We start from the raw sequence: 10,569 nt of genomic DNA on the forward strand, positions 1-10,569 counted from the left end.
TCCAATGCATTTGTTGCTGAAACTAGACTTTACTATAGCTGGTCAACATCTTTGCATAAAACAGAAGAATTTGATATTCAGTTCATTATTTATGATTAAGGAATCAGCAGCCTACAGAGCTGAATGGTAATTCTAGAAATGGCCTTCCAAGCAAATGCACTGACAGAGAAGTACCTACATATTAAGACTATTCTCAAATAGTAATTTGTTTCCATAGTACCTAAGTAAAAACAGACAGAATTTCCAATTTGTTTCCAAGAACAGAAAAACATCAAGTAGTTAAGAATTTCAGGTTTGGGTAAGGAAAATGACATTAAATATTAAAAGTTGGTTTAAAATTTGTTTTTCCTTATTCAGTTAATAAGGGACATTCTTAAGCTATACTCTGATTTCACATAAATATTGATATTTATTTGGCTTACAAGACTGATGATGCAAATTTCTAAAATCTAAAATGTCATTTTTGTGTGGTTTAGGAGTGAAAATATTATAATAAAAGAGAAAATACCTTCTTAATAAAGATTAACTTAGGGGAAAGAGTCCAAAAAGACATCAAGATGTGAATTCTATATGATCATAAATAAGAAGGAAATTGTCCCAATTTCCTAACCAGGAAATTATTCTCTCATTTGTTTTAATATATTTTTTTGAACTTCTAAGTACTTGGCACTAAGCTATATGCACCAGGGACAATAATGTGATAATTAACTGCCTTCACGAAGCTTAGAATCTAGCAAGGGAAGGACACTGAGCCATCAGTAGTTATAACACAAGGTAGAAAGCATTTCATTAGCAGGAATATAGGAGGGGATGCTGTGAGACCATCATGGGAAGGAGGTCATGGGACAAGAAAAAGCTGAAGAGAGCGACAAAAGAGACTTCTCAGAAAAAGCAAAAACAATTTTAATTTTAATAAAGTATCTGCCCTTCTGAAATCAAACATATTGAATACTTTATGCAATACACTGAAAGTGTGTCTTGTTCTTTAAAATATCATTTGTCAAAATGATTCTGAGGCTCACGCATGATCACAAGATACGTGGAATTCGGCATATTAACATGACATAATTATTCTGTACTCTATACAGTGAGTTATTAATAGGACACCGTAAGTCACACAGATTACACGAGTTAACATGGGCTAAAGTGTCCTTGGTTTGGGGGTGTTTTTCCCCACTAGCTGAAGTGAGCTTCCTTTTAACACTGTACTATACTTTGGTGTCAATAGCTTTGAAAGATAGACACTGAAAGTTAAAAATGAGTTACTGTATTTGGCACTGCTGTATGGAAAAGACAGTGTGAGTTTCTATATACTATAAGCTGGAAAAGCTGGAAATGCCTTTTGAATTACATGTTTATGCCAAAAAGTTGGACAAACACTGATCAGTCTGTAAAGAATGGAAAAATCTCTTGACCACCAATTCAAATGAATATAATTCAACTGTTTGCAGCATACTAACTTACTTACATTGAGACGCTTTGGTTGTCAGGTACTAAAATAGTTTTAAAATTAGAGAACTGCTTTCTCTCTTAAGTCTCGTGGGTGGCCCAGTTCCCCATGATATTCACAGCTGAGCAAACATTATTGATACATTTTTAATCTTAATTTAAATAATAATCAATTGGAGCCAAGTAAAAGGCAAATCCCATCTGAATGTCCTTTGGCTCCACATCCTGATCCTGAATGCTGCTTTTGCATACTGTCACCTCTGCAAGAGTATGCTCAGATGCCTATCATAAAATGAGGATGGCCCAATCTATTGACAATCTAAACTAGTAAGGACTGCCCAATCTAATGAGAGCATCAGGTGGCTAGTGCTTCTGAATCAGTTAGTAGCAATACTTTGAAGAAATTTCATTCCAATAAATATGGTATAAAAGTCTTTATAAGTTCATGAAAAGCACTTCAAGGATATCTTGTCAAAACTATCACTACAAGATGCCAAAACATGTATATTTTGTTCCAAATGTAATTATGACACAAAAGCAGGATAAAGCAAGACAAGAAAACCCTGGTCTTTCTCAAATGATTTCAACCCCATTCCTTAGGAGAATGGGTGATAAAAGTCTGCTGTAGGCTGTGCTTATTTTTAAACATCTGAGACCGTATTCTACAGCAGTTTTAGACTTTTTCGTTGTCATCACTGTTAATTTTTTTAAATGCAACTGGGCTTGCTTGCTTCAAAGAAGTCTTAGAAACATCTGTGTGCATGGTGGACATGGCTATTGTCTCATAGTCATCGTCCCGAGACCGGAAATCACAGAAGTTGAAGAAGAAATGTAGGTCTCTCTGGAAGTTTTTGTTCAGAAAGCCATAAAATATGGGGTTGACACAGGTGGATATCATAGCTGTCAGGTGGCAGAGCAGGAATAACAGATTGTGGTTACACGTAGCAATGATCTGATGATTCCAATCAAATACGGTGTTGAAGATGGTAAGAGGGAGCCAGCAAACCGCGAAGGCTACCACGATGGAGAGCAGCATGATGTTGATTCTTTTGGTCTCACTGGACCTGTACTTACTGTCTCTCATCCTGTCCATCATGTTGTTTCTCCTTTTTAAGCGTATATATATCTATGGAAGAAAAAAAAATGAGTTCAAATGGAACCACTCAATTAATGAGGAATTCTGCAGAAAGAAGGTAAAAATAGAAATTATGGGGGAAAGAAATTGTCTTACCTTGAAGTAGCAAATAAATATAAAACAGAGTGGACCAAAATACTGCAGCACCAAGAGCAGTGTGGTATAAGACAACCTGTGAGAGTCCGACGGGAATTTATCAAAGCACACGTACTTGTCCTTGAACGCGTCAAGTGTCACATTTTGGAACGGTTCGTCAGTCAATTCTTGGTAGATGAGGAAAGGCAGAGAAGAAGCCACAGCAAGGACCCAGATCACAGCAATACCTATGTAGGCATGTCTATTATTTGGTCGCCACCCTCGTGGGTTGATTATCAGCTGATGTCGTTCCACAGCAATGAGAACCAGAGAGAAAATGGACACAGTGATTGAAACACATTGCACAAAAGGATTCAACTTGCACATTGCCTCACCAAAGACCCAGTGGTCCATTAAGGTGTAGACAAATGTGAAGGGGAGACACATGATGGCGACAAGCAGGTCTGAGAAGGAAAGGTTCACAATCAGGATGTTGGTGACATTTCTCATCTCCTTTTGTTTCAAGATGATTATGATCAAGGCCAGGTTTCCAGAGACACCAAGAATGATCACAGCTCCGTAAGCAAGAGCTAATGTAAATATCATGGCCAAGGGCAGATGACAATCCTCAGTTTCAAAAGCCAAAAACTGGGAATTCTTCTCTGAAAAATTATAGTGGACTGAATGATTTTCAATCTGGGAAAATAATGTTGAATTCATTTTGATTGGTTTGGTTGTTACAGATTATTTTAGGTAAATGGAAATTACGTTTCTTCACAGCAGGTCAACTGTTCAGGTTATTCTTATTCCCCATATTGGAATCCACTTAACCAAAATTATTCTCAATTCTTCATTACCTTGAACTGAACAATCTGTAAAGAGAAAATGACCAATTGCATTACGAATCTTATTGAGGGCAGTCAAAATGAATTCTGACTCAGAACTCTTTAAACTGAAAACACTGAAATAAATAAACAAAAGCTGATCTTGTAAACATCTTCTTAATAGCAGAAACAAGGCAAACATTCTAAATAAAGAAAAATATCTGTGAAATTTTTAATAGGACTTGCTTACGCATTGAGTTTTAGAAGAACATAGTAAGGAATATGTAAACCTCATGCCAAGTCTTATATAAACAGTACTATAAACACATTCCTAGGGCGGCACCTGTGGCTCAAGGAGTAGGGCGCTGGCCCCACATACCGGAGGTGGCGGGTTCACACCTGGACTTGGCCAAAAACTGAAAAAATAAAATAAAATAAACACATTCCTAAACATTGTAAGAATGTGAATGTATAATAAACCACTTAATGCACATATTAAAACATAAGAAAATGTATGAAAGAAACAAAGCAAAACAAAAACACCTAATTATTTCTTATACCTAATTCTTCCACGGAAATGGAAGAATTAGTGTAGAGGTCAAGCTGTAGTAACACTCCATCATACGCTGGACTGTGTTCTAAGGCAGACATTCAGCACGAACACATTGAAAAGGAGATGGCAATACAGCAAGACGTCAAAAATGTATGCCCTATGTGGAACTGCTGGATGACCAGATGCTTAATCAAAAAAATACTTAGTATGGACGGATGGGATAGATGTCTTCTCAGATTTTAATGGGCGGCATGTAGAATGAAGAGCACTGGGCTTAGACTACTATGTCTAACTATATGAACAAGTTAAAAGTAGGACCGAGGGGGACACATTATGTTTTTTTTTTAATCAAATTATTATAAGGAACAAAAGTTTAATCAAGTGAAATGAACTGCCTGCAAATTTAGCAAGTGCTTAATCAAGAAAAGTCATAAGCACTATAAGAAAGACCACTTCTATGGAGTACTTACTCTGGGCAGAGGATTCTAACCTTAAGATACTTGATTCTATTAATGTGTCAGAGACTCTCAGAGGATTTCTAAGGTTTTATTCATGTAAATCTCCTCCTTCCTCACAGGCCATACATATATATCATATGGATCTAGATTTTAGTTGTATCCATAATACATGGATCTAGATTTTAGTTGTAATTTTGATTTTTCACAGAATTTTGTGTTATAAATATTTTTCTCTTGCTCATAAGACAAAATCACAGACAACAGACTTGTAGAGATTTAAAAAGCCCTTTTTAAAAAGTCTCTGGTTCCCCCTAGAATACTAAATAAATAGATGAGATTTCTTATGTTAATTTACAGGCCATTGTGCCTGAGTTAAGAGACTATATTGCCTTTGCTTCTTTCTTTTATGAGAATAAAGAAAATTTGCAATGATGTACTTGCACTGCAAGCAAAATAACAGATATAATGAACCCCCAAATATGCTTGCCTTTTAAGTAATGCTTCTAATGAATCTTTCCTTTAGTGTTTTTGCTTTCTAAAACATGGGATATTTTTTATTATAAAAATATGATTTGGCCTTGTAAAACTGAGGAGGAATAAAAATATCTATCATGAAGTCAGAATAAAAGTACTGAGAATGGTAAAGGAACGATTTCACCTGTGAATGTGATCAGAAACATGGCACTCTCTTCCTCTATGCAATAACCTATAATGACTCCCTAATCCTATTGTGAAAATCTTACTTCTCTCAAGAATTCTAAAGGCAGAGAGAATGATCACTGATAGTCACTTGTGGTTTGAGAACGAATCTTGAAGAAGCAGATAATAACCTGAAATTCTTTGGAAATCTAACTTTCTTAAGAATTTGAGAAAACCGTACATTGTACTTCACATTTAAGTTACCGTGGAGATATTTAATGTTATTGATCAGTTGACGATGAGTTTTTCTTCACTACCGAAAGTAAAACTAGCACAGCAGGAAAGAGCGTCCTCTTTACCCTATAGCTTCTCATGGTTCCCTATCCCCAAGTACTACCAGGTGAAGGAAGATCTTGGTATGAGATAGATTACTGAGTGCATTTCCCAGCCTGACTCTTGAAGACCTTTATGTTATGCCTCCTTTCCACTCTTTGCTCCAATGACTCCAGAGTGAATGTTCTATTCAGGGCAAGCCAGTCTGTTCACACTCTGCCCAACACAGCCCTCTCCATCTCCACCCCTGCCAGTCCTCTTCCTGGGTGTTCCCTTTTCTCTCACCACCAATTGAAATGCTACTCATCTTTCAAGACACCATTTAGCCCTTTGAATTTGTGATTGGAGCCTCTCATTTTTAATATAATGTCTTTACAGGTGGACATTGTGTATACTTTATAATACCTTGAAGATATTAGATTTAGAATAAAAATGTGTTGACTGATATAGTAGATGCATGGTGAGAATTATCATAGTCCTTTTATGTTAAGTTAATTTATTGTTAATTTTTTTTTTAGAGACACAGTCTCACTTTATCACCCTCGTTAGAGTGCCATGGCATCACAGCTCACAATAACCTCCAACTCCTGGACTTAGGAGATTCTCTTGCCTCAGCCTCCTAGCTGGGACTATAGGGACCAGACACAATGCCCGACTATTTTTTTGCAGTTTGGCCGGGGTCAGGTTTGAACCCACCACCCTTGGTATACAGGGCTGGCGCCCTACCCATTGAGCCACAGGCGCTGCCCCCAAAAGAAGTTAATTATAATTATCATTCTATTAGTTCAGGTATATAGTAGAAGATGTTATATTTTATGTAAAGCAACAGGGAATTGTTCCTAAAAAGAGCATTCATTCAACACTTTTAACAATTTACTTAACACTTACTTTGTGGTAGGCATGATTTTAGTGGAAAGAATGGGACCTTTTCACTGATTTTCTAGTTCAAAGAAGGTTAAGAAAAGATAAATTAGTAAAAGATATATAATGCTCATAGACAATAAGGGTAATGGAGAAAAAAAAAAACACAGGGAAGAGGGACTGGGATTGTTGGGAGTTGTAGTTTATTACAGGGTGATGAGAGGAGGCCTCGCACTTCCTGGGAAGATGGCATGTGAGTCCAGACCCGAGAGTAGTGAGTAGGGGGGTGAGTATGTCATGGAAAGAACAAATATAAAACCCTAAGGCTGGAGGGTATCTAGTATGCTAAACAGCAATGAGAAGTAGGATAACTAAGCAGGAGACTAATAGGAGATAGATTGGGAAGGCTAAAGAGAGGGGCCAGACTGTGCAGGGCCTTGTTCTAACGGGATGATCTTTGCTTTTCACTCTGAGAGAGACGGGGAGTCGATGTAGTCTTTTGTTTAAAAATTACTATTCTAGCTGCTGTTTTCAACATCTTTAAGGGAAAGAGAAAAAGTAGGAAGATTCACTAGGAGGCTAGTGCAATAATCCAGGTGAAAGATACCAGGGGCACAGACCCAGGTGTTTGTCATGGAAAGAAAGAAAAATAGAAATTTCATGTCCACTGAATGACTTTGGCAAAAACTGATACATACAGGAATCCTTGGACACACTAAATTACTGCACTATGTGGGCTAGGAAGACAGCTTTCTGGCAGAGGAGTTTGGGTAAACATACCAAAACTCTACTCTGTTACCCTTGAGGAATGGCATTTTTTCTACTGAGTTAACTTAGGTACTGAGAAAATGCAAATTTTTTTTTATTTTTACTTCTTTGGAGTTTGCAAGTTGCTTTTACTACATGCACATTCAGTAATCCTTCCAGTTGGGAAAAACAGTTTTGCACTGGACAAAATGTGTAGTTTCAATTTATCTTAGCATAATTTCAAGAAATAACTGTCAGAAAATAACAGTACTAAGAGTTTGTACACGTTATCTTTGCAAAAGAAAATCATTTGATACCTACTATTCAGCCTGGTATTTGTAAAATAAGCTATGCAACTACAGACACTATAAAAACTAAAAACTGTTACATCTTGGTATAGCTATCATGTGCGTTTACAGCCCAAACAGAGGCACATACTACATGATTACCAGTTGATAAATTAACCCCCTTGCAGAAGCAAATTTTCTTTTCCTCTTTTCCAATGAGAATGTTTGGCTTTTCCCTGTTTGCTGTTCTCAGTGCTGTTGCTACCAGAAAATACAGCTCTCTGGTCATAACCTGCTGCAGAGAAATTTTTCCCAATATTCAAGACTGTTTGTTCACCTCCCTTGTTTTGGGAAAGCAATGTCAGCCTTGTCACATACAGCCTCTCAAAGTTACTGCTAGGTTATCTAAATGAGTTATATAATCCCCTGTTCCTTCCCACGGGGGAGGGCATGTTCAACAGACAGCTGCCTTAGACAATAAGGAAAGACGAATAAAGCAGGAACCGCTGAGAAGCACTCGGTCTTTAGCCCTGGGGGGTGAGCCAGCCGGCTTTCGGCTTCTCTCTTGCTTCATCAGGGAACCAGCCCAGGGTCTCGGGACTGATGGCTACAGTTTTTCTGTTCCAGTCCTGACATAGACAAGCAGACTCCGCACTTTCCCCTGTGTGTGCCGCCCAAGTTACCTTTCTCATAGCATCCAGGTGGGCAAGACAGATCAGTGAATGCTTATCTATATGCCCGCGTGAGTGTGTGTGTGTGTGTGGAAATCAAAACACACTCCCCTTTTCTTTCTTCCCCTGGGTTTCGCCTGTGCTGGAGGACTTACCAAATAATGAAATGGCAATTTCAGTCAAAATTCCTGCAGGCAAGCTTACCCACATACCTTTTTCATATTTTATAAGTAGGTGAATTGCCCGAGATGTCCCCCATTCCTGTCCCCCACCACACACACACACACACACACACACATATCCCTCTCATCAGGGAACATCTCTACCCGTGGTAAAAGAATATGACAAAACACATCCAAACCAACCCCAAACAAAGCCCAAACCCAAACTCAAGTCTCTCTCCGTGGTCCAGCATCAGTCCTTAAATCATTCTCATCTTTCCAGTCTACTTGGGGGCTAAAGAGACCTTCCTAAGCCACCTCCACCTCCTGTCTCTCCCCAATCTCCAAAACTAGCCCTGCTCCATCACTACCGTTCCTTTGAGAGGAGCTGGAGTTCCTTTCATGATTAAAACTCCGAACGAGAAAGACACGGTGTCTACCGGGGCGCAGCGACAGATCGGAGGGCCCAGCCAGGGAAGCCGGGTCGTTACACCCACACCCGCGGAAGCCCGAAGGCGGGGAGGCGAGTGGCGGTCCGCTACCCCCAGGGCCCCCCACGTGCCCGGGACCGGGCGACGGCGGCCCCCTAGTCAAATCCGACCTTCTCCCGCAGCTGGGTACTCCGTAAAAACTCCCGCGCGGCCGTCCCCAGCAGCAGCTCCAGCCAGTTCCAGAAAAATGCGAGAGATGAGCGAGGTGAGCGCGAGACGCACTAGGGCACCTTCCCGCACCCTGGGGCCTTTGCAGAGAATCAGAGGTGGGGAAAACTTAGGACCCCATCCAGAAACGCCCCAGGAACAGGGTGTGGAGAGGCAGGAACCACTGGACCACGCTGGCCCCTAGCCCGAGGCAGGCTTCGGAGCTGTCCCGCAATCTGGAGGCACCGGCGACCTGCCCGCCTTGGGGACCGAAGCGAAGGGCTGAGCGCGCCCCCTCAGTTCCCAAGGCTGGTTTTGGGCGCTCGCACCCTCGTCCTCCTGCTTTCATCCGTCACCCCGTCAATGAGAAATTTCTCCGAAGTCTCTTCAAAGGCATAAACTTGAAACTTACCTTCTTTGGAATTCGTCTTTTTGCTCCAGTTTATACAGAGGGAGGAGCGCGGAAAGGGGCAGCACGATCCGCGGGCGCTCCTGGGGCTCAAATCCTACAGCGGGGAAGAGACGCCCCCTTAAAGCCAGATCCTCCCCAGTCCGGGTCACGTGACGGCACCCCGCCGGAGCGCCCGGGGCTCCCCCGCCGCACCCCCGACAGCTCCGCACCTGTGGCAGCGGTGCCCGGGAATGCCGCAGGGCGCAGACACCTGAACCACACGTGGGTAGACGCGCAAAGTCAGCCCTCCTCCCCCGGCAGCCCCGGACTCCGGGAGGGCCAGGCAATTTCCCACGGCTTTTAAAAAGTCGGCGACGGCGAGCTTTTCTTTGTTTGCAGGTCGGTGCCATCTGGTGGCCGAAGCTGTTATATGCGACCGAAAAGCTCGCGTGCGTCAGAGGGACTGAGGAACCACGGGGGTGGTCATTGACGGGAATTGGAAACATGGAATTCACAGCAGTCATGGCACTAATATGATTTTTGCTTTCTTTTGTGCAGCTCAAATATTTCTCAAGTCGACAAATTGTTTCCCTCAGTTTATAAGTGAACGAAGGTGAACCTTGGAGGAGAGGAGAAAAAAATGCATGGAGTCAGATTTGTTCCCAGCGCCTGAGCGCTTAAAAAAAAACATTTTTTTTTAATTAAATCATAGCTGTGTACATTAATGCAATTAGGGGATACAATGTGCTGGTTTTATATACAATTTGAAATACTTTCATGAAACTGGTTAACATAGCCGTCACCGTATTTTCTTATTGTTTTAAGACATTTATATTCTACCCTTAGTACATTTAGCATATACCCTTGTAAAATGCACCGTAGGTGTGTTCCCACCAGTTACCCTCCCTCCATCCTTCCTCCTCCCCACCCCCTCCGCATTCCCCTTCATCTTGGGCTATAGTTGGGTTATAGCATTCATACGAAAGTGTGGGTGCTTATAAATTGGTTTCATAGTAGGGCTGAGTACATTGGATACTTTTTCTTCCATTCTCGAGATACTTTGCTAAGAAGAATATGTTCCAGCTCCATCCATGTGGGTTTTTTTTTTTTTTTTTTTTTAAGGGAAGCACCATGGAGGCGCATTTCTCTGGTAATCAGAAAGAGTCAATGCAATCTCCTTGGTGCTTAAGCTGCTGAATATTATGAAGAAAAGAATAGAAAGTACACAGAATGCACTGGGGGTGGCAGAACCATCATGCTACCAGATGATTCAGGCTGCTTACTGGCATAGTGTTTTACACGATTCTGTTCTAGTTTGAGAAGTCAAAATTGCGTACTCTCACAAAT

The 10,569-nt window shown here is 40.9% G+C and overlaps 1 protein-coding gene across 1 annotated transcript; it reads right to left on the minus strand.

The window, feature by feature from the left end:
- Positions 1-928: 928 nt before the first annotated feature.
- NPY1R (neuropeptide Y receptor Y1) lies at positions 929-3,531 on the minus strand. The gene is made up of 2 exons (XM_012808132.2): positions 2,681-3,531; positions 929-2,575 (listed from the first exon to the last, which is right to left on the minus strand). The coding sequence occupies exons 1-2, from the start codon at positions 3,377-3,379 to the stop codon at positions 2,123-2,125; spliced, it is 1,152 nt and encodes a 383-aa protein (XP_012663586.1). The 5' UTR covers positions 3,380-3,531; the 3' UTR covers positions 929-2,122.
- Positions 3,532-10,569: the final 7,038 nt, after the last annotated feature.

The sequence above is a fragment of the Otolemur garnettii genome, unplaced genomic scaffold (genome assembly GCF_000181295.1).
Source record: "Otolemur garnettii isolate 467f Iridium unplaced genomic scaffold, OtoGar3 scaffold00085, whole genome shotgun sequence".
Classification (NCBI taxonomy): Eukaryota; Metazoa; Chordata; class Mammalia; order Primates; family Galagidae; genus Otolemur; species Otolemur garnettii.